The 24,017-nt window shown below is 60.2% G+C and overlaps 1 protein-coding gene across 2 annotated transcripts; it reads right to left on the reverse strand.

Annotated features, from left to right (window-relative positions):
* Positions 1 to 732: 732 nt before the first annotated feature.
* LOC111155797 (small ubiquitin-like modifier 3) lies at positions 733 to 12,326 on the reverse strand. Of its 2 annotated transcripts, XM_022516202.1 has the most exons (4): positions 12,202 to 12,326; positions 7,319 to 7,447; positions 3,737 to 3,808; positions 733 to 2,004 (listed from the first exon to the last, which is right to left on the reverse strand). In XM_022516202.1, the coding sequence occupies exons 1-4, from the start codon at positions 12,220 to 12,222 to the stop codon at positions 1,927 to 1,929; spliced, it is 300 nt and encodes a 99-aa protein (XP_022371910.1). In that variant the 5' UTR covers positions 12,223 to 12,326; the 3' UTR covers positions 733 to 1,926. The 2 variants fall into 2 exon arrangements, with proteins under 2 accessions (XP_022371910.1, XP_022371911.1); XM_022516203.1 differs by lacking the exon at positions 3,737 to 3,808 and having other exon boundaries at positions 12,202 to 12,307.
* Positions 12,327 to 24,017: the final 11,691 nt, after the last annotated feature.

The raw sequence follows: 24,017 nt of genomic DNA on the forward strand, positions 1-24,017 counted from the left end.
TCTCCCTCTGACTCTGGTGCTCCCCCTGCCTGTGCTCCCTCCCCCTCTCAATAAATAAAATCTTAAAAAAAAAAAAGTTGTTGCGTCCACAGCATGTATGTCCTACCTACATCCTACACTCCTGTGTAGAAGTTACTGTGGAACGTCCTGTACCATATACAAGCATCACACGGAATTGCTCGTTACTGTCTGCCCCCTGCACCCAGGAAACACGTTCCACAAGGGCAAGCAGTTTCCATCTCGTTCATTTGTGGAACAGCGTTAGTGCCCGAGCATGGCAGTCCGTGTCTGCTGAACTAAGTGAAATTTGTCAATGCAAACACACCTCCGGAGTGTGCATATTTTAGGGTAGAAGCACACAAAATGTACGCCAACACCAGCTTCTCGGATGGGTGGGCCACGCACTGCACAGAGGACGAGTCTTATCTTCAAACACCAACAACCTTGAGAAGCCCAAACTTAGGTTCCCATCCATCCAGATGATGCTCTGGAGAAGAAATGGGTCACGGTGCCAGTTCCCAGCCACAGGCTGGGAGAGCTCGTGAGGAAGGAGGGGGATGGCCAGGACTGGCATGTGTGACCTGCCAGGGCACAGAGGGTGACCATCAGGTGAACACTCCCTTTTCACCAACTAGCCTGAAGATGCCAGTGGCCTCCCTGAATGGTCCATACGGATGGGGTACTGTGACAGTATGGCCCAAGGCCAAAGGCAGTACTTATTACAAGCCCGGAGACGGAATACCAAACTATATTTACTGTTTACAGTAGCAAAGGACAACAAATAATGTACAAATCGGTGAACGAACAGAACAGAGCCAGCAGACTACCCCCTCCCCACGCCCAAAGAGCAGGACATAAAGGAAATGCAAACACCTTCAGCGAGATTTCAGGCAAGCAAGAGATGACAGTCATGGTCACGCTTGGTGACTAGAACAAGGCAGCAGTGGGTCCATACACAAAGACAGGAGGAAAACTATCCGTTTAATTGGTGCATCCCAAAACCTCACAGAACCGAGATCACGTACTAAAGCTTAAGTCCCACACCTATTTGAAAAGCAGCATAACCCACGTCCATCGGGGCAACATGGAGTCAGCTTTCCGTGGGCTTCGTGGATAAACACACTCGGAATCAGGTCTTTCACATGAAAACAAGTGCATACCCAGCGATACTAAATCCTGTTTTTAGAGAGACCATAATTACTCAGAGGAGAGAAACGTGAGGCCAGGGCCCTATGACCACAGGAGACCCTTGGGGGTGGCTTTCTTCTCTAGGAAGGGGAAAGGCCTATCTCTGCGGCCCCAGACACCAGGCAGTGGGTGTCCATGCCCAGGGTCATGTTGCCAAAGGACCTGCTTATTTTCCTTTTCACCTTTTAAAAAGCATTTCAGTATCTTCCCTTCAACTTCACCATATCCTGAAACGCAATACTTCTCAGCATTTAAAAAACCTGTGCCTACACGAAAGAGGGAAAGTTTGTCTCCCTTCCCCAAGCTGCCCCCAAACTTGTCCAACAGAAGCGCCCCCACTGCGGTGCTGTGAGCTCTCCAACAAGCAGTGGGGTGGGGAGGCCGACCCCTGTGGGCAGGTCCCCACCTAGACTGCAAGTGGACATTCAGACCACAAGTCAGGGAGCAAAATTGGAGGGGGGAAAGGACAAAAATGAAAGCAAAACAAACCCCAAAACCCTCAGAACACATTTCACCCCAACAAAGACAAGTGCGACCAGCCCGATTCCAGCCGTGGGCTCCCCCTGCAGACAGTTCTGAGTTGCCCTCGCCAAATGTCAAAAGAGAGGGAAGTTGTTTTGGTGACCGTCCTTGGGTTTCCGCAGACTCCTTTGTGATGGGCACGGCCTCTCGTTCACTATTCAACAGCAGACGCAAGGGCGATGGCACGGTGGGGACAGTCCCTGTAGAGGGGTGCCCTTAGACACAGCCGCTCTCAGGCGAGCCTCCCGTCTGCTGCTGGAACACATCAATGGTGTCTTCGTCCTCCATCTCCAGCTGCCAGGGGTGCGGTGAGAGAGGGGAGAGTGGTTAGTTTCCTCACCATCCCAGGAATGCCAAGTCCTCCCGAGCAAATACTCAGGCTCACTGCGCGGTCTTCCTCCCCTCGGAGGACACCGTCCAGCCTGGCCACACCTGTGCGCGTCACACAGGGACAGATGCCCAGCTGTGGACTTCCCGTGAGCCCTACTCATCCCCCAAGCTTCCCCCCACAAAACTCACAAAAGATGTTCAAACCTAAGGACTTAGAAAAACTAAGCCTCTGGGGGCACGGGCCTGGCTCAGTCATCAGGAATGGGACATGTGACCTCAGGGTTGTTAAGTTCAAGCCCCACACTGTGTGTAGAGATCGCTTAAAAATAATGAAGTTTCAGGGGCACCTGGGTTGCTCAGTGGGTTAAGTGTCTGCCTTCAGCTCAAGTCATGATCCCAGGGTCCTGAACTCGAGTCCCACACTTCAGGCTCTCTGCTCAGTGGGGCGCCTGTTTCCCCCTCTCTCTCTGCCTGCCTCTCTGCCTACTTGTGATCTATCTCTCTCTCTCTCTCTCTGTCAAATAAATAAAATAAATCAAAAAATAAAATAATTTTTTAAAAAAATGAAGTCTTCAGAAAGAAAAGTTAAGTCTCATTAAAAAATAAACAAGTGTCTCAAGTTTTGACTGGCCGTGACCCCCAATCCCATCCCACTTAGGAGCATCAAACGAACGGTGCAGGTCATGCCCGTGGACCCCAAACAAAGCCACATCCCACAAGGAGGGTCTGCTAGAGCAAGAGAGCACTGCTGGAGCAGACGTGTCCTGCGCCGGCTCTTCTCTCCTGGCACGGGGTGCTCACACGTCTACCCCTATCTCCCCCATTCAGAGTCTGCGGAGGCTGGAAGCACCAATGCTCCCCCGGGACGCTCTCCCAAGGACAGAGGTGCGGGGCTGGGACAGCAGGGCTCCTTCCCGTCAGGCCCCAGCGGCAGCCAGAATGACAGGCAGACGAGACGGCCAGGGTGCTTCCCCAGCCCCCCAGCCCACAGGAGCCCCCCGTGGCCCAGTACCCCAGGTGAGCGGTGCGAGAGCTCCCGGAGTGGCACCCACAACCCGTCGCTCAGCGGTCCTGTCACGTGGCCCCATCCGCCTGATTCTCACAACCCAGGACCGAAAACAGGTATCCTCTCACTTCACAGAGAAGATGGAGACTCCGAGACGGTCAGGGGCTCTGGATCACAGGGTCACCCAGGTGATGGCAGCAGCAGCACCCCAAGCTCAGCGCCTTCTCTCCAGGCCCAAAGCCCTCCCGCTGCAGTGTGCTGCGCGGTAACAGGAGGGGGGCGCGGTGGGCCCCGGGGAGCGAGCCGGCACGATGGGTGACGTCGTCTGCGCCGGTCTCGCTGCTCCAGCCCATACCCCGGGGCGCAGCACTGGAAGGGCACAAGAATCGGCCGGCCACGGAGCTGCCAGTCCGGCACCCCGGACGAGGCGCGGGCGCTGGGAGAGGGGGCAGGGGCGCGGGCGCCGGTACCCCATCCTCCACCCCATCTGCCGGGGGGGGGACAACGTCCAACTTGTCTCCTCTGAAAAGCGAACCCCAAATTTAAAACTTAAATAACTGATTAAAATCATTAAGAAACGTCATATATCGTGCGTGAGGCCGCCCAGCAGTGCTCAGACCAGTGCACCCCCCGTGGCACGGTGGAGACAGGAGCCCCCCACCCCCCCGTGCTCGCCGCCGGCTTTCCTACCTGCGCGGGGGTGTCTGTCTCGTTGATCGGCTGCCCGTCAAACCTGAACCTGATCTGCCTCATTGACAAGCCCTGAAAAGAAACACCAGTCACCGTTCGTGTTTCCAGGTGACACGTTAATTCCAGAAAAGAAAACATTTATCTCAAAACATCAGAATTCAGAACATACAGCCTTACGACCCGCGTGATTATAAAACAAGCCGGCGGGCCTACCACGCACTGTGGGATGTGCAGCACGGAGACTTCCAGAAACCCCAGCTCTCATACCTTCCAGCCCCCAGGGTCGTGCCCTGCCCAGCCCCCACTTCCCCCCAGAAGCGACCAGAAGTTCACACTGCTGGCGCCACCACCTTTAAGAAGGTCCCAGAGAGAAAGGGTCAGGCAGCAATGAGGCCCAGGTCACAGGGCTGCGTGTGGGCGGGAAGCAGGCCGGAGAGTGGGTCCCAGCCGGGGAGGAGCCCGCGCAGACTGCTGTGCCCGAGGCCGGGACAAGTGTGGCCGGGAGACAAAGATCCTTCCCAAGAAGCAGCTCTGATTCCTCCCCAGCGCAACAGGCAGGACTGAAAGCAGCATCTCTGCTCCCTCCTGAAAAGATCTGACCCAAAACCCAAGGCATGAAGCACAGGGACGCAGAGAACAGGAGAGGAGAGGGACCAGCAGGCGCAGGCGTGGCCACCCGCTGGGTGCTGCACGGCGGCGTAGATACTAGACCACCCAAGGTCAGGTGTGGGCGGGGCAACAGAACACGGAGCCCCCAGAGGCTCAGGGCTGCTCACAGCTGACGCTCCAGCAGTGCCTGAAAACTGGTGCAAGAAAGGTCCCTCCATACCCCCAACTTGGGGCCCCCCGTCCCAAGCGGCCAGGCACTGCCATTCCCTGGGCAAAAGATCTACTTTCCGGAAAGATGGGCTCTGAGCCCTGGGCTCAGGACACCAGGAACAAGTGACAGCAGCCAGCATGGAGGCCAGCCACTGGCCGAGCCCCAGCTGCCCGTCCAGCCGCACGCCCAGGACGCAGACAGGAGGCTGGGAGGTCTGCTTCCGGGAAATTTAATGACTCGCTGGTCATGACACCTGCAAGGCACCCCCACCCCGCACCCCCCCAATGCTGGCAGGCCACCCCACCGTGGCTTGTGGGCTCTGTGCAGGTGGCTTTTCATCAGCTTTTGGGCCTCACTCGTAGATATGAGCAGCTAACCACGGACTCGGAGACGGAAAGCCTCAGATGTGTGGGCCTCCGACCAGCGAGGAAGGAACGGGTCTGCAGACACGGGCAGGGAGGGCCCGGAGGACACAGACGCTGGAAATCCTAGAGACAGTCACTGCTGGGAAAAAGCAACCGTCAGAGAACAAGGGAGAACGAAGCGCATTTGAAAATTAGAAATCACGGCAGAGGCCGGCCAGCCCAAGTAAGATGGGAGCACGAAGTCAGAAGAACCTCCCAGAAGAAAACCAACGGCGTCAAGCACCAAGCCCGAAGCCAGGTGGGCAGAAACGCTCCTGAGTGACCGGTCCAGAACAGGGAACTCCAAGATGCAGGGGCGTCCCGAACAGGGGACAGGACAGGAGAGGGCACCGTCCTCGAAGAACCATCAGTCACGTTTCCTGAACCGAAAACAAGTTTCTACATGGAGGGGCACCTGGCCGGCTCCACAGTGAAGCCCGCGACTCCCGATCTCAGGGTGACGAGTTCAAGCCCCACGACTGGTGTACTGATTACTCTAAAAATAAAAGGAAAAGAAAGAAAGAAAAAGAAAAAACACATAGGGCGCCTGGGTGGCTCAGTGGGTTAAGCCTCTGCTTTTGGCTCAGGTCATGATCTCAGGGTCCTGGGATCGAGCCCCGCATCGGGCTCTCTGCTCAGCGGGGAGCCTGCTTCCTCCTCTCTCTCTGCCTCTCTGCCTGCTTGTGATCTCTGTCTGTCAAATAAAGAAGGAAAGAGAGAAGGAAAGGAAGAAGGAAAGAAGGAAAGAGAGAAGGAAAGAGAGAAGGAAAGAGAGAAGGAAAGGCACCGGAGAGTGACCGGTACAATCACGCCCTTCAAAGCCATGACAGTGACGTTTCCGGACACAGAATTAGGTCTTAAAATCTCTCAGAAAAGAGCAAAGTTACATCAAAGGACCGAGAATCGGAATGTCACTGCACTTGCTACACCAACACGGGGAGAAGACGACGCAGTAAGAACGTGCAGCCAATGGTGACGCGCTGAGGTTTATGAAAAGTCAGTCACCTTCAGACACACACTGTCTCAAAGACGCTGCGTTTTGTAAACCTCCCACAGCAAGATGCCGCAAGACACGCTCTGCCCAAACAGAGGAAGATTAATCCAGAAAATACAGAGGATGGAGCCAAAACCATCTCCAGAAGGGTTCTGAGGGGGCTCTGTGAGGACGGCCCGGCCACCAGGGCAGCAGGGCAGGAAGGGAGGGACAGGAGGCGGCAGGGACTGCAGGGACCAGCCCCCCAGGCAGCGGGTGGACAATATGAGTGATGAGTTCACCATGATCACCCAGAAAAACCACACGCAGGGACGGCCTCTCAGACCAGATCTGGAAGGTGGGGAGGGACACGAGGAAGGCATGCTGTGTGCCTATAGCGTTTTCTGTAACAACAGGACCCAAGGCCACCACCAGCAGAGCCAAGAACGGGAACAGGCCAGCAGGATTTCCAGAGCGTTTGGACACAGGCTGCCTCCCGCTAAGAGGACCAGGGCGTTGTGGAGAAGAGGCTGGGCAGGACCTGGTCCAGGAGCCCACACCCCGCACCGCAGAGCGATGTGGACAGAAGCCCCCGTGGGGAGGGACGTGGAGGGTCTCAGGTCCCCATGTGAATGAGAACCAAGGACTGTGAGGTTCAAAACAGCGACATGTGTGGGCCGGTGACGTCAACACCAACCGTAGAGGGCCAGGCCATCACTGCGGGAGGGCGCTGGAGACCCGGCCCACGGCTGCGGCGCCACTAAGCCAAGGGAGGTATCAAGGGTTCTCCGCAAACCCGACTGTGAGCAGGGCCGTGTCTCCACGCACACGCTCCAGCCGCTGCCAGAAGTAACAACTGAAGCACACACGTCCACGACTCTGCAACTGTGCCCCTGAAGGACACGGCCACACACACCTGACTGCGGGGGGGCAGGCGGCGGGACCGGGCTGTGGACAGGGCTGGGCCGCCACCTGATGAGACAGCAACAGGAGCAGAAAGACACAGCCAGCGAGGGGTGAGCGTGCACGTGCACAGACACCTGTACCACCTGCACTCACGCACACGCACACAAACACGCGTGCACACGTGTGTGCACGCTCGTGCACTCGCACACATGCACACTTGTGCACACACGCTTCCAGGAATGCGCTCGTGCGCTCATGCACACGCACACACACACGCACACTCGTACACGTATACGCCGTGCTCATGCACTCACGCACGTGTGCACACACGCTTCCAGGAATACCCTCGTGCACACACACTCGTGCACACACGCACACGTGCATCCAGGACAGCGAAGCCCGGAGCAGCGGACACCGCCTGCTGTCGCAGAGCCACGGCTCAGCGTGGGAGCCCCCGGCCGCGGCACGGGAGGACACACCTGCCTCTCGCAGTACGCCTTCATCAGCTTGCTCAGTGGGGTGTGTCTCTTGATCTTGAACTGGACCACGGAGCCGTCCTGCCCGGCCACCTTGAGGTTGATGTGGTCGTTCTCGGTCTTCACGCCCTCCTGCAAGCACACGCGAGACCGCGTCTCAGCACCGGCCCCCGCACGGCCACCATGCTCATGGGCCGCGGGCGGGACCTGCTGGGTGGAAGGGTTTAGGAGCAGCTCATCCATCTCTGGCAGCCCCGAGTCCCTCACACAACCGCTTCGTCTCGACACAGGACGCTCCCAACGTCTACACAAGTGGACAGAATTCACAGGTTATGAGCTCAAAGGGCAGAATCTGCTTAATGACGCTGGGAAAAACCCACAACCGATCGTTGCTGTAGGAGGACTCTTCCAACATCCCAGCGCGCGCACGCTTCCACAGACCGCGACGACAAACGAGACAAGCACCACCCACGACAGGAGCTCGAGGGCAGCGGCCGTGTTGGGGGGGTCACCCCACGGGCCGCACCCCTCTCCCGCGTGCCTACGGCAGATCCTGCGGGCACAGGACCATCTCACTACTCCGGCACTATCTGGGAAGACAGGAGTCCTTTATTTTTGAACAAAATGAGAAAGCTGGCCCGGGGCCCTTTGAAAGTCAGGTCGGATGTGAACTGTGTTCCCGTCCTCCCGCCCTCACACACACCCGTCTTGCTCCGGCGGGTCCTGCAGGATGGGGACCCACCTGTCCCGCTCCCGTGGCTGTCTCCCCTTCCCTCCTGCAGGGCCCTGCGCCTGGGCTCCCAGGGACGTGTAGGGCTGGGCAAACAGCAGCCCCCGAGGCAGGACTCCAGCAGCGCCACAGAAGGCGGACCAGCTGGGGCACGCTGTGGTCGGGGCCGGGACAGGCATGCGGACACCCCGGTACCCTCCCTCTCTGGGACAGAGACGCCGCCGTGGCCAACCAGGCCCTGCACGTGGGGTGCTCACTGACCCGCACCCAGGGCGGAGCTGGGCATGCATCCCCCAGACACGAAGGATGCATTTGTCGGGCTTTTTTTTTTTTTTTTTTCAAATAAAGGTTTTATTTTGGAATAATTGTACGTTTACAGAAAAGGAGAGCCAGACCACAGCTGGAACTGCACGCGCCCCTCGCCAGGCTTCCCTCGCGTGAATGCCCCCGGTGCCACTCTCCATCTGTGCCCCTGGGCGCCCGTAGCTCGCGGCCGCACTGGCAACACAACGCACACTTCCCTGACATCTCCCCAGGTTTCCCGCCAACAGCCTTTCTCTCTTCCAGGATCCAACCCAGGCCACCACACTTACAACCATTTAGAGATAGGACTTTTTTTTTCAATTTTTTTGTGTTAAAATACACATAACAGAGGTGCCTGTGTGGCTCAGGTGGTGAAGCGCCTGCCTTCGGCTCAGGTCATGATCCTGGGGTCCAGGGATCGAGCCCCGCATCGGGCTCCCTGCTCAGCGGAGGGCTTGCTTCTCCCTCTCCCTCTGCCCGCCACTCCCCCTGCTGTGTTCTCTCTCCCTCTGCCAAATAAATTTAAAAAAAAAAAATACATGTAACATAAAATCTACCACCTAACCGCTTCTGGCTGGTATCACACGCAGACCTGACGTCTTCCAACCTTCACCACACCCACCTCTAGAACCCTGTTCTCGCGGCAGAACTGGGACTCTGTGCCCACTGAACCCGAACTCCCCTCCACCCGGTGCCCCCATTCTCTGTCTCTGTGATTCCATCCCCTCTGGGCATCTCACGAGAGTGGATCACACCGTGTTTGTCCTTTTGGGACCGGCTTACTTCACTTGGCATGATGTCCTCGAGTTCAAACCCAGTGCGGCAGGGGTCCGTGTTGACGTCCTTCCGCCACACGGGGGGGGGGGGGGGGGGGGGCGCGTTTCCCATGTCCGTTCCTCTGTATTCATCCGTCCACGGACCCCTAGATTACTTCCATGTTGTAGCTGTTACGAATAATGCTGCCATGAGCTTGGGGGGACATGTAACTCTTGGAGACCCCGCTTTCCGTTCTTTGGGGCAAATACCCAGGAGGATCGTGGCTCCGTATGGTGATTCTATTTTTAATTCTTGTAGGAACACCACACTCACGCTGCTGTGACTGCACACTGGACGTGCCCGCCGTGCGCGGGCTCACCGGGGGACTGTGTCTGACTTTGGAGAGCAGCCACCCCCGTCGCTGGAGTTCTGATTCGCACTTCTCTATTCGTGACACTGAGCGGAGCCGACGGGCTCAGTGGCCATTTGTGTACCTTCGTCTGGAGAGATGTCTGCTGGAGAGCTTTGTCCATTTCTGAATAAAGTTCTTTTTTGCCCTTGAGTTTGAGGAGTGCCCTCCGTATTCTGGATATTAATCCGTGATCAGACCCGTGATTTGCAAACATCTCCCCCTCTGCGGGCGGCTGCTGATCCCGGGGACGGTGTCTCTCGATGCACAAAATGTCTCATTCTCGAGGAGTCGGGATGCTGTTTTCCCTTGTGGCTGGTCCTCTGGTTTCCATCCAGGAAATCACTGAGAAGTCCACTGTCCTACATTCTCTCCTAAGAGTTTCACTGCCGTGGGTCTTACGTTTCAGTCCCTGATCCATCTGAACTGCTTTTTGTATATGGTGTGAGGTAAGGGTCCAACTCCATTCTTTCACGTGTGCATGGAGGATGCATTTGCTTTTTTAACGAAAAGATATGAAAGTGTCAAGACAGACACGGGGACCTGAACACAGAGCAGACAGACACACAGGGCAGAGGCTGCAGGCCAGTGCAGGAAGGCAGCAGAATTAGGGAGGACACTTCGGGCTGGTGCCGGCAGGGAGCATCACAAGCTGCTCTCCCTGAGGGAAGGACACCAAGAACAAACGGCCTGTCCCAGACCCCTGGTGAATTCCTAGTAAACCAGCAGTAAAAGAAAAAAAGAAACAATGACCGCAAATCACCAAGGTCACCCCCTGCATCAGCTATCCAAAGGAGGCAGACACTGTTTTCCCAGCTGACCCCCCAGGTTTTCTTCCCAGCACCACGATGGCCCACAAGTGCACCCCCATTCTCTCTCCGGGCCTGGGAGGCACAGGCTTTCCTCGGTTCAGAAGTAGCGCAAGTGAGATTATCCTGACCCCGCACAGGGAAGCTGGCCACGTAGCAGGGAAGTCTGAGGACACTAAGTCAGGAGGGCTGGAGCTGTCCCACGGTACTGGAACTTCAGTAAGAGGAAGCCACGGAAAAAACCCTAAAGGTGTTTCTATTTGTCCCCGGCAAGCAATCGACCCAAGATGGGAAATTAGAGTAAAAGGCCCAGCTGGCAAAAAGCAAAGACAACTTCACCTGCCTCTGCCAAGAGGCGGAGGCTCTGGAGCTTGGCCTTCTCTGAAATCCCAGCGGGGAGGGCCCTGGGCTCCGCGAGGGTCCACCGCACCCCAGCCCTGCCTGCTGTGCGCACGGAAGCCCAGAGGGGGAGTGACTCCGGAATCAGAAGAACCCTACGCGGGAAGCACCCACCTCAACGGATGCTCCGCTTGGGCAAAAACGATGGACCCCAACAGTGCAGACCAACGGCCTCAAACGCTTGTTTTTGACAAGAGCAGTTACCGTAACTCACACTTCGCTAAGAACCGCCACAGCACCTGAGCGAGGAACCCAGACCAGGGAGCCAGAAACGATGGAGGAGCACAAACCCGGAGGACATGATGGGGCGGGGGACGGGGCGCACACTGGAGGACGCCATGGGGGGGGCGCTGACCTGGACACCAGAAGCGCAGCGAGGGGCAGGTGATGTGGGGGGAGGGGCGCACACTGGAGGACGCCATGGAGGGGGGCGCTGACCTGGACACCAGAAGCGCAGCGAGGGGCAGGTGATGTGGGGGAAGGGGCGCACACTGGAGGACGGGATGGGTAAGGGAGCGCGCACTGGAGGATGCCATGGGAGGGGATGGGGAGGAGCGCGCACCGGAGGACACAGACGCGGAGGCGACGGGGAGGCACGAGCGCGCACGGAAGATGTCCCGGGGCGGTGGCGCACACCTGGAGGACCGAGGTGGGACGCGACGACTGGGGGGGCGCGGCGCCCACCGCAAGACGCGGGCGGGGAGCCGCGCGGACACCGGGGGCGCAGCAGGCCCGGCCGTTGGGGGGCTCCCGCGGGGACCCGGCGTGCACCCTCTCGGCGCCCTGCGAGGGCAGAGCGGGGCGCGCGGACGCCGCCGGGGGATACGCGGCCCGCAGGGGCGGGGGGCGCAGCGGCGGGAAGGTCCCCGCGAGGAGGTCTGGGAGAAGCGCGGCCCGGGGGAACCGGACGGAGCGGGCAAGGGCGAGGCGGGGGACAGGTCCCGGCACAGGGCTGGTACGGGTAGAGGGTGGGTGACTCCGGAGGTGGCCAGGGGGTCCCGGAGACGGCGGGTTCCGACAGGAAGCGCCCCGACGGGGAGGGTCCGGGCAGGGGATGCCCCGCCCGCGCCCTCCAAGGGCCGCGTCTAGTCAGCGCGGCGTTCTACGTCCGCCCCAGCGGGGCTCCCGGGAGCGGCGGGGCGGGGCCTGGCCGAGGGGCGGGACCCGGGCCGTCGGGCGGAGCCTCGGTGGGGCGAGGCGCGCCGCGGGGGCGGAGCCTGGATGGGGCGGGGCGGAGCCGGGGCGGGGCGCGCCGCGGGGCGGAGCCGGGCCGGAGGGGGAGGGGAGCGGCGTGCGGGGGGAGGGGCGGGAGGCCCAGGGCGCGGGGAAGCCCCGCAGACGCCGCCTAGCCCCCGCACGCCGAGGTCACGGAGGGCGCCCGGGGCGGGCCGGCCCGCGTGGGACCGGGGTGGGGGGGCGGCAGCGACGGCGCGGGCGCGGGCCGACCCCGGGGCCCCGGCCCGCACCCGCCGGCCCTTACCTTGGGCTTCTCCTCGGACATGGCTGCGCTCGGCGGCGGGAGGCGGCGGCGGGGAAGCAGGCAGCGCCGGAGCGGGCGAGTCACGCTCTCCGCCCGCCGCTCTCCCGCCGCAACTGCTCGCGGGGCCGCGCTTTGCCCCCCAAATCCCTGCGCGCCGGTTGGCTGCCGTGAGGTCACGTGGTGGCGCGCGTGCACGATGCGCGCGCCCTGAGGTGTCGGGCGCGCGCTCTACTGGGCCGAGGTTCCTGGTGGTTGGAAATGCGTCACGGGGCGGGCCGGCGCCATCCGGTGGGCCCGACAGCGGGGGCGCTCAGGGCACCGAGGGGCCCGGGGGCGCACACGGAAGGGGGGTGTGCTCAGGGCGCCAAGCGACCCCGGGGGCGCTCAGGACACCGAAGGGCCCGGGGCTGGGGGGTGCCAAATATACAAGGGGGTGCTCAGGGCACGGAGGGCCCCGGGGGCAGGGTGGGGAGGCCAAATGCGGTGCCAAGGGGCGCTCAGGACACCAAAGGGCCCGGGGGGGGGGGGGGGGGGGGGGCAAATATTCCGGGGGGGCGCGGGGGGGGGGGGGGGGCGGGGGGGGACACGGGGGGGGGGGGGGGGGGGGGGAAACAGGGTCAGAGGCACTCGGCACCAAGGGGCCTGGGGCTGTGAGTAGGACCAGGGGCTGCTCAGGGACCCAGAGGCACACAGGGAAGGGGAAGTGGGGGATGGAAGGGGCCATTCAGGACACCGAGGGGCCCAGGAGCACATAGGGAAGAGGGGTGCTCAGGACATCCAGGGGGTTGCTCATAGGTGGGGGGCAGGGACAAAGATGGGCATGTTACCTTAGGGACTGAGAAGGGCCTGTCCACTTTCTCGATGCCCTAGTACGAAGACCTCGTCCCCCGCTGGCTTCCGCTGGCCAGCCAAGCCCGGACACATCCACTGGTCTCTCGAGGGGAGGGTGGGGTGGGTGGGGAGTGCGTTTTTCAGAGCAAAAGGAACAAAGGCCGGTGTGGTGAGCCATCTGTGGTGGGCACAGGGGACCTGGTGCATGAGTTGCCTCAGAAGGCAGCCCCACTCCTGGAAAAGGCTCCACTGGCCCTCACGAGGAGCCTCATGTCCCGTTGGGAGCAACCGCAGGTGGAGGAAGGTGGTCTGAGGCGGGCGCACCTGTCCGCCAGCGACAGCTTGCACGCGTTCACTTAGCGCGCCCACGGGAAGGCCAAAGCCTGCACCCCCCACCAGGGCACCAGGGGGAAGGAGCCCTGTGCTAGGCCTGCCCGGCCCGGCCACTTGTCTCTGGCGGGAGCCAGGCTTCCGTCTCAGCTGCCTCCACTGCCTCCACTTCTCCTCTTACCAGTCCCTCCCGAGCCTGGTGACTGGGAGCCAAGCACCTGGCAGGGGTGCTGGAGGGATGGGTGCGGGAGGCTGTGTTGTGCCCGCCTTCCTGATGTTTCTGGAACGCACACGACGTGGCAGAAACTCAGCACACAGAATCTGCATAACACCAGTAATTACATATTAGGTCACTCGGAGAACGTCATTAAGTCGTCAGAAATCATACAGGGGAGGGTTGTGCCTGGGATGTATTAGGCTACAACAGTCATCACCCCGGTCTGAAAACGAGAAGCTGGGAAACCTCCAGAAACACTGCTTTTCTTAAACCATCGGAGAGCTGGGGTTGCAGCTTTGCCATCCTTAAGTCCAGGCCCCTCTAATCGGTTCAGGAAGATATTTTCCCGGGTCTCGGGATCTGACCTTAAAGTCTTTGAAGGTGTCCGTCCCTTCATTGTCCTCACTCAGCATACATCCTGGGCCAGGCCCTCTGGAGGTCTGTGCCTGGAGAGGAAACGGGGTCCCTGTAGAAGTCCACCCAGATCCAAGGACACGAAGCCTGCCGAAGTAAGGGCTGGACCAAGGCAACAGAATGTCCACCTGCCCCCACCACATGCACACACGCGCACGCCCACACCAAGACAGCCGACACCAAGAAGTAAGCTGGGGGCCCGTGCTCCGCCTCAGGGAGAGAGACCCTCACCCTCCCCGAGGTGGGGGAGCACGGGGAGGCCTGGACCCGAAGGTGGAGCAGGAACACTGAGAAACTGCAGCCAGCAAACCAGCCTCCTCTCGGCGCTGGGCGACGCCGGCGGAATTTGTGTCCGTGGACACACTGAACAAACCAGTACCACAAAACCCAGACCCAGTCGCCTCCCAGCCCCCAGACTCAACCCCCGGGAGAGGAGCATCATTTCCGGGTCAGCTCAGTCTCTGGGGCCCCACAGACGGCACCTGTTCAGTCGATGATTCCAAGACACACGCACAAAGGAAGAAACCCACAATCCAGACAGGAAAATCCAGACCCAGAGAGGACGCAGAAGCTAGGATGGTCTGGCCAGCTCGTGTCCAGGCTCTGGTGGAAAAGGTCGGCAACATGAAGGAAAAGGTGAGGCTTCCCAGCCCGGAGGCGGAGACTGGGAACGGGGCCGCTGGAGACAAGAGCGCCACGCCGATGAAGAATGCCTTCTGCAGGCTCACGAGCACAGTCGACACGGACAGGAGAGAATCCAGGAGCTTCTCGAAGAGTCAAGAAATCACCCAGACTGCAAGAGGGGAAACAGGTGGGAACCAAGAGAACCGAGCAGATGAAAGTGCTGGAATGAATCGTTTCGAACGGCCTGACGTGCGTGGCTGGAGACACAGAAGAGCAAAGGGGCAGGAGAAGGGTTTGCAAAAGTAACGGCTATGGGTTTTCTAACCATAAAGATACCATGGCTCGGATCCAAATTCAGGAGACCCAGCCAGGATTTATGGCTGCAGGAGGCACATCTGTCCCCGCTGGTGGACCACAAACAGAAAACACATCCCGAAGGCAGGCAGACACCCGCACACGGGAGCCAGAAGGGCAGTGCACCTGTCATGGAAACCGCACCAGCCAGAGGACAGTAGGCCAAAACGTGGCCACGGCCCGAGGAGCAAGCCTCCAGCCTGTGGTCCTCCACTTCGGCCACACGTCAGAATCATGGGGAGCATTTAGGGACACGTGCTCGTGGCCCCATGAAATCTGGAGGTAGGCTTCAGCATCGGTGGGCTTCAAAATTCCTCAGGCCGCACGGAGAACCACCAGTCTGTGTGCAGGGCGGGCCCAAGGCTCCGAGTGGGGAGCTGGAGCGTATCTGCCACGGGCAGCCCGCCACGTGCCCTCAGCCATGGTGAGGACACTCTAGGCACCACGCGGCTCAGAAGTCGCAGGGAGCCCTGCAGGCCGGAGCCGTCAGGATGGAACTGGGCCACTGCTCTTGGTGCGGACAATGTGGTCCTGGGGCGGTGGGTGCCAGATGCCACAGTAAGTCACCCAGGCGGAGAGGGAACCAGAATTCTGTGAGCCGTGGGGGTCGTGAAGGCTCATTGATCACAGGGACCCTCGGACAGGAACCAACACACAGCAAAGCCACCAGAGGCCAGTTCTAGGTCTGTTGGGCGGAATCCCAATGTGACCGCCAAAACGGGGACTCCTGGCCCCCTCCCGGGTGATAGGGCTGGTAAGGACGGACCCTGTCATTCAGGTACATGCAGAGACTGTGAATTGGCCCCCAAGCCTTTCCCAGATGGGCCCGTGGCCATTTTCAACGGTCGCAGGGTCCTGGAGCAAAGGGAGCTCCCTGAACTTCTGGGGTCTTCTATCCTGGCTCTGTGGAGACCCCAGCCAGCCACGGAGGCCCACGGGTCAGAGGAGAAGGGCCTTGCCCTGAATCCAGCCCACGGGGCCTAGTGGGAACCAGGAGCTCCAGACGTCCCTTCACTGGCTGTGGCTGCAGAAAGGGCCGATAGGGGCTGCCGGGGGCTCTTAATTTTGGCTCCAGCCTGGCCCTCAGTGGCCTGGAATCCAGCCCCACGTCGGGCTCCACGCCCTGCAGAGCCTGTTCCCGTCTCTCTCTCTCTCGCTCGCTAATAAATAAATAAAATCTTAAAAAAATAAGGGGGGGGGGGCGCTGGATGGGCGCTGACCCAGGGTAACTGGGGTCGCACAGAAGAGAGGTGGGCACAGAGAGGGCGGTGTGAGGACACGGAGGAGGTGGCCGGGGACAAACGGCCCGCCTGCGCCTCCGCCGGCCCGTGAGACGCTGACATTTAAATCCTCCCGGCGGTGGGATGTCCTCGCGGCAGCTGAGCACACGCACGCACCCCACTGCTCTGGCTGTCCCGGAGCCGGGTGCGCCCAGAGAACCGCTGTGGGCCGTCGGACACTCACGGGGCGGTGATGCCCACAGCAGCGACCCAGCTGTGCCCGTGTCCCCGACTCCTGCCAGCAAACACACCCCGAAGACTTTCCCTGCTGCGGTGGGGACGTGGAATGTCTCCACTCTGGCCTCAGGGTTTCCATGGTTACGGGGCAGAGGGGACGGTGACATCACCCTGAGCTCATTAGGCCGGATGGGGACAGGAGCGGCCGGAGGCCTCCCTGGCACCTGTGCTCCCCGAGGCAGCAGCTGAACCCTTCCCCACTCAGGGACGGCCACAGGGGTGCCTTCCTGGGGATCTGGGTGCCTGGGACGTGCCGGAGTATCCAGGCAGGGAGGACGGTCACCATGCGCTAATCACCGCGAAGGTGGGTGCTGCACTCAGGGGGCCTCTTTGGACTTCGGAGGTGACCTGGTCCACACGTGCTGTGCTGCTCTCGCCCGCGTGCGGGAGCCTCCTTCAGGCTGCCACTCCGGAGAGGCGCCTGGAGCTGCCCGCCCTGGGCCAGTCACCCGCAGACCCTGCGGCACGACGCTTCGCGCCTTCGGGCAGGTCCCAGGAGAAGAACCACACAGAGACCATCTCTCGCCCTTGGGAGGAACACTGCGCCCTCTGCTGACAGCCGTTCTCCCCTTGAAAAGCAGGTCCTTGCTCGTGGGCACTGGGGGGCGGGGGTGGGGCTCCCTGCCCAGACTGCCCGGCAGGAGCACCTGACCCGCCCGTCCGCACGTGCACGTGCACCTCGGGGTCGCGAGGAATGGGGTGGCAGGTCGTGAACACGCCCAGACCCAGCACCACAGAGGCTCAAGGGTCCTGCAAGCCGACATCTGGCCTCCAGGCCCAGGGGCAGCAGCATCCCCACCCCCGCCCCCAGGCAGGGGTCATGTCTTTCCAGCTCTTAGATGCTGGGGCAGTGCGGTCGACACACTGAAATGGAGCCCCAACCTTGGGGCTCCCCAAGTGCCTCCGCAGCCCACCTACGGGACCACAGACCCCAAGAGGAGCCCCACACGCTCGCCGCTCTGGGATTTCAAGCGGGGGCCTTCTCCTCTCCCAGCCAGCGTCGCCACAGCAAATTCAGGAGCCGTCTCTGGTGTGATGCTAGCAGGCTGTCATAGAGCCCGGCCAGCCATGCGGTGTGGCCCGAAGGACAGTGAAGGGCCAGCCTGCTGGCGCTCGGGTATGGCCCACGCCACCTGCCGGTTGGCCCCCAGGGCTCATCATCACTGGCACTCCTGCACGGATGCTGGGCTGGGGAGAAGTGCAGACCTCACGCTCAGTCACGGACCTCCCCGGAGAGACGGGACCAGAGGCCACAGGCAGGTGACACGGACGTGGACGTCCAGTGTCTCCAGCTGGTGCTGGGTCATTCTAGAGAGCTGAGACTCAGCAGCCCAACGGCCAGGTCATGTGCCCATAGCCCAACAGTTCTCACCACAGTGCCCGGTCCTCAGACCATCAGCTGGGCCACGGGGCCCCAAGGGTCCACCCTCGGGCACTGCCTGCTGTCCCTCGAAGTCCAGTTGGCCATAACATGCCAGTGCCAGAAGCGCCTTAGGACAGCCCCCCACCCAGACGCCCACACCCAGGTCACCTGCTCGTGGCCTCTGACCCAGCCCCACTCCAGAGCCCCTTTACTCTGGTGTGTCATCCTTGAAATGGGCTGGGAGAGAGAGCCCAGTGATGCTCCAGGAGACTTCACTTGTGAACCTGGTCATGCCTAGAGGAGACACAAGCTGGCCATCCTGACAGGGCTCTTCTGATCTGGGAACCAGCCTCGTCCTCTCCCCCCTACCCGCTCCCTCCCAGCAAGTCCCTGCTTACCTAGACGCCTGCAATTCCGCAGCTGGACTCTGTCTCTGTTCCTGCCCAGGCCCGGAAGGTCCTGGAGACCCTCTACTGGCATGAAGTGCCCAAGACGAGCACTGTCCTCTGGGCCCAGCTGCACTGGGGACTCGGGACCCGCCCGAGCAGATTCCATGGGGGCAACATGGAGGAGAGGCCCACAGGCAGAGCCGTTTTCTGCCCCCAGGCTCCTGCGGGCAGACGGTGGCAGGCTCCACCACAGAGGGATGCTCGTGACCAGGCCTGTGCCCCCCACCAGGCCGTGGCACACACGTCCCTCTCCCCGCTCCTAGGGCTCTCGGGACATGTCTGAAGGAGGAATGCGCGTCTCCAGAGGACGCAAGTCCAAGAGAGGCTTCTTTCGGCCCTTCACTGAGTCAGGCCGAGAGACTGGGGAGCCCCTGGGAAACATACACTTGGATTCATCTTTTACACCTGCACCAATGAACAGTCCAGAAAGATGGAAAACTCTGATGTAAAATCAAAATTAAAAAGGCACCAGGGGCGCCTGGGTGGCTCCATCGGTTAAGCGTCTGACTCTCAAGTCTCAGCTCAGGTCTTGATCTCGGGGTTGTAAGTTCAAGCCCCACCATGGGTTCCATGCAGGGAATGGAGCCTACTTTAAAAAAAAATTTTTTTTTAAGGCACTAGAAAAAAACATAGACAATGTATGCTCATAATTTTGGAATGAAGAAAGGCCAAATACAACTACTGAAAAAGCCATAAAGGAAGACTGATGTTTATCTACATAAAAATACAAAATTTCTTCATGATAAAAACATCTGTGGAATGAATGGATGGATGGGGGGGGTGGATAGATGAGCGGATGGAGGGATGAGTGGATGGACCGGGAGACTGAATAACTAGATGGATGGGTAGGAGGGTGGATGAGTAGAGGAACGAATGGATGGGAAGTAGTAGGGGGTAGATGGGTAGATGGTAGTGGATGGATGGATGGGTGGGTGGGTGGATGGATGGATGGATGGGTGGGTGGGTGGGTGGATGGATGCAACTGCCCCTTGGAACAATGTGTTACTTAAACTATAACCCCTGGAGGATTTTACTAGTTAACAAGCACATTTAGATATGCCTTAAGAAAAACATACACTGGCAACAGGTCTTTGGGGGAGAAGGATGATACACGACCGTGAAACTGGGCAGCTGGGAACGCCCGGCTCGCTCAGGGCGGATGCCGTCCCTTCACAGAAGCTGGGCAGCCGGGAACGCCCGGTCAGCTCAGGGTGGAACGAAACTGCCTGCTTCCCTTTTCCGTTATCGCTCCTTTCTCTTCCCAGACGCCCCCTTGTTAGTTAGATGAGTCCTCTGAATGTGCTTGGTTAACTGCAAACTTGATCCTCCTTCTTGTTTGTCCACAAGACGTGTGACTAACGTTTGACCTTCATCGGTCCTTCTGTTGGCTTTTGTTTCTATCTAATAAAAGTGAGACTGTGGAGTTGCTCGGGGCAGCAGTCTTTTCGACTGTTGTCCGCTGCTCCCAATCTCTTGTAGCTGGCTTTGTGCTTAATTCTCCCGTTCGTGGACTGGAAGCGGCAGATGGATGGGTGGATGGATGGGTGGATGGGGGGTTGGGTGGGTGGGTGGATGGATGGATGGGTGGGTGGGTGGGTGGGTGGATGGATGGATGGGTGGTTGGGTGGGTGGATGGGTGGATGGATGGTTGGAAGATGATGGGTGGAGGGTGAATGTATGGGCAGATAGGTGGGTAGACAGAGACATATCCTACTGGCCCCACTTCTCTAGTCAAACCCTGCTACATCTGGTGGCCAAAAGAACAGGACAGGAGGTCTGAGTCAGGGACAGATGACAGCACAGGACATTTCTTCAGGTAGGCGGCCAGGGACAGCGTATACACCTGAACGGAGGGAGGGAATGGGGGTGAGAGCTGCCAGGATGCCTGAGGATGTGCTTCTGGAGCTCCCGGGAGCAAGCAGGGGAGGGCTGAGGCCGAGCAGAGCTGGCGTGTTACGGTCACCAAGGGGGCCCGAGTGCTGAAGGAGGAGTGGGAGATGCAGGTGGAGGAGACCACGGAGTCTTTCCCGGCTGTCCAAGAGCGCGAGCCTTGTTCTCAGTGTGGCGGGAGCTGTGGGAGGTTTGAGTGGTCCCTCCGTGAAGCTTGCCGTTTAAAGGAGTCCATCGGGCCAGGCTGGGTACGAGGCTGCAGGGAGAGCAGAGACGAGCACGCAGTGGTCTGCACCCGGAAGTCTGAGCTCCTGAGAAGCCACGGTCATGGGGCAAGGTGCCCTGCCCAGCCCGGGTCCTGCCCACCCGCTCCCCACCTGTCAGGCACCCAGTGAGCAGCCCCGCGGCGAGCAGATGAAATGCGCCTTATGCCTGGTTAACCATTCTCCACACCAAGTTAATGTTCTTTCTGCCTGGGTAACCCTTCTTTCTGCCTCCTCAACAGTTCTCCATACTGGCTTAACTATTCTTTTTTATTCTTTTTTAAAATTTTTAAAAAGATTTTATTTATTGGAGAGATCGAGAGAGAATGAGCATGGGGTTGGGGGTGGGGAAAGGCAGACGAAGAGGGAGAAGCAGGGAGCCCGATGCGGGACTCGATCCTAGGACCCCGGGATCATGACCTGAGCCGAAGGCAGACACTTGACCGACAGAGCCCCCAAAGCGCCCCAAGGTTTAACTTTTTTTATACCAAGTTGGCTGTACCTTAATGCCTGGTTAACAATTCTTTATGCCGAGTTACTCCCTCTTCCGGTTCCCTGGGTCCCCATTGTTGCCCTGGCGCAGCCCCCAGCTGGCAGCACCCCTTCCCCACCCCCGCCGTCTAAACACGAGAGTCGAAGATCGTCTTGAGTAGCCTGAGGTGGCCCCCATGACTTTGTCAAAATGCTGAAAACAAGGAAACGGGCAATGCTGTTATTGGGTAGGAAGTCCGGCAATCCCGAACCTCGGCCCCCCGCCTGAGAGATGCCGGGACTTCATTTCACCAAATGTGGGTCACTCAGAAGTAGAACAAGAACAGTGGCTCCTAATGAAACCCAAGGAAGACACGGTTCCTTGGTGGGTGGGGGGTGGGGGCAGAGACCGGAGACCCTGCCGAGGACTTCCACGCGAGGACTTGGGGTGCAGGTGGTTGGGCCAACCTGCGGGGTGCCTGGGGGGCTCTGTTGGTCAAGCGCCTGCCTTCGGCTCAGGTCTCCATCCCTGATCCTGGGTTCAAGTCCCGTGTTGGGTCCCCTGCTCTGCGGGGAGCCTGCTTCTCCCTCTGCCCCTCCCCCTACCAGGTGCACACACACGCTCTCCCTCTCTCAAGTAAATAAATAGAATCTTTAAAAAAAAACGGTGATTTATCTGTGGTAAGCAACTATATTTAGCATCCAGGGTTCAAACAATGAGACCGCTGCTCCAAGACCAGGGTAATCCGCATTCTTCAGCTCTGGGGAGCAGAAACCCCACCAGATCATGTAGGTTGTGGCCGAGCTGCTCCCCTGGTGTTTCTCCGCAGGGTCAGTGTCTGCTCTGTGCGCAGGGCGGGACCTCCATCCCAGCGTCCTCCAGCGCTTTCCGGAGGACATGGCGGAGCTGTTGGGATGGCCTCAGCGGCTGACCCTGGCCGGACCAGAGAGGGCCCCCAGTGAGGGTGGGGTGCACTCCCAGGCCCAGCAGCTCCTGCTGGTGGCATCGCGGAGAGGCCAGGCTGCCTGCCGGCAGGGGCGCAGGACCCCAAGGGCCCCAGGGACCCCTGGCTACAAGGCCCCGGGGAGAAAGCCCTGCCAGCGGTCAACATCTCCAGGCTTGGGGCCTCCAGACGCGCGGCCATCTGCCCACAGTTGCAGCTGGGGTGACAGATGTCCATGCACCTCAAGCCATTTCTATCCTTGGGCAGATCCTCTGGACTCACAGGCCGTCTTGGGGGGCCATGTCCTCAGCAGAATGCATGGGACTGGGCATGCAGGTGCAGCAACACTGCGCCCTCACCCCTCTCAGCATCCCGCAGCGGGAGTCCGCGCCTCCCGCCCACCCCCCGTCAGGCTTGGCCGGACACCTCTGTACCAGGGCACCCCACAAAGACGTGCTGCCGCCAAAACCGCAGGCTCCTCCACCTGGACGTGGGGCAGAAGTGGCTCTCGGGCGGCAGCGACGACCACGAGATGGCAGGTGTCTGCAAAGCACTGGGCACCAGGAGCCTGTAGCTCTGGGGCCTCACGGGGCACCTGCCGTCCTCCTGGCGGGGTCGGCACCCAGAACTGCCGCCGAAGCAGCCGGCCCGAGACCGGCCCCGAGACCGGCCCCGCACAGCCCCGAAGAGACCAGCAGGAGCAGCCAGCATGTCTGAAGGGGCGAGTGGGTGGGAGGAGGGGGGCAGGGAGCCGCAGACCACCTGCCGCAGCCAGAAGGGGCCTGGTCCCGCCGCTGGCATTGGCTCTGGCCTCCCCTGCCTCACGCCTCTCGTCCTGCCTCCGCTGCACCCCGGCAGCCTCCCCCAGCAGCAGTCTGTGCCCGCCGCACAGCAGCGCCTCCCAGTGAGATGGGGGGGTTGCCAGCAGGGACAGGGGGCCGGGGGAGGGCCGGGGGGGCCGGGGGGGGCACTGGGGGGGGGGGGGGGGGGGGGGGGGGGGGGGGGGGGGGCGAGGCCCCCCGGGGAGGTGGCGGCCACGTGCTCAGTTGCACCTGTAGAGCCGCACATGACACAGACGGGCTCTGGAAGGACAGCAAGAACGAGCTGGTGGGACAGGGCCACGGACTACCCACCTGACGGCATGCTTTTTAAACCCCAACGAGGGGATCTTTTTTCAAGAGCAGACATCATGATGGAAGGACTTCATTCACCATCCCCCCATCCTTGCCAAGCACCGGTCTTGCCATAATTAGACTTTGAACTTTCTCAACGAATCCGAGGTGTTTCCTGAATGGCCCAGATACCCTAAGGACATGAGGGGTACAGGGATACCCCATGACTGCACCTGGACCTCGATGTCCCAGGACGAGCCTACACTGCCTGGTTCCCGCCCTGTGACCCAGAAGTGCCCAAGTGCAGCTCCTGCACAGCCCTGGGGGGACACCAGGTGGGCTCACACGGGATCATGGTGCCGACAGACGCAGACTTCAGAGTTTGCAGCACAGAGGAAGTCCCAGGGATCCCACGGCTGCAGCCGCCATCACATGGGCACAGCAGCAGCTCAGAAGAGGGACAGGCGCTCCCCACCAGCCGGGCACTGAAGACCCCCACCCTGGGGTGGGGGGAGTCTGCCGGCAGTTAACACAAGGACACGAAGCTCCAGGCAGAACCGCTTTTTCCCTTTTCTCTGTATCTGATTCCAGCTAAGCTGAAGCAAAGCAGTGCTGGGCGGGAGAAGGGGCAGGGGTGTCCAGAAAACCAGCCTGAGTCTCTGCACTTGTTTGATGCACAGCAAACAGCTGGGGGAGAGGGGTAACAGGTAACAGACAACTTGAGGATGTGGCAGTCGCCCCCTTGGCCATGGCACCGAAGCCGGGATTGCTCTCACACCGGGGATGGGTCAGAGGTCTCCGTGCGGCGCAGTCGGTTCAGTGTCTGACCGCTGTCTTGGTTTCAGCTCAAGTCACGATCTCAGGGTCACGGCATCGAGCCCCATGCCAGGCTCCGCACTGGGCGTGGAGCCTGGGTTGAATTCTCTCCCTCTGTGCCCACGTGCCCACACCCACGCTCACTCCCATCAGAATAAATCAACCTTAAAAAAAAAAAAAGTCCCTATGTAGAAGGTCTACCTGCTGCTCTTCAAGCAGTC

The sequence above is a fragment of the Enhydra lutris genome, unplaced genomic scaffold (genome assembly GCF_002288905.1).
Source record: "Enhydra lutris kenyoni isolate GAN:26980312 unplaced genomic scaffold, ASM228890v2 scaffoldscaffold43, whole genome shotgun sequence".
NCBI classification, from domain to species: Eukaryota; Metazoa; Chordata; class Mammalia; order Carnivora; family Mustelidae; genus Enhydra; species Enhydra lutris.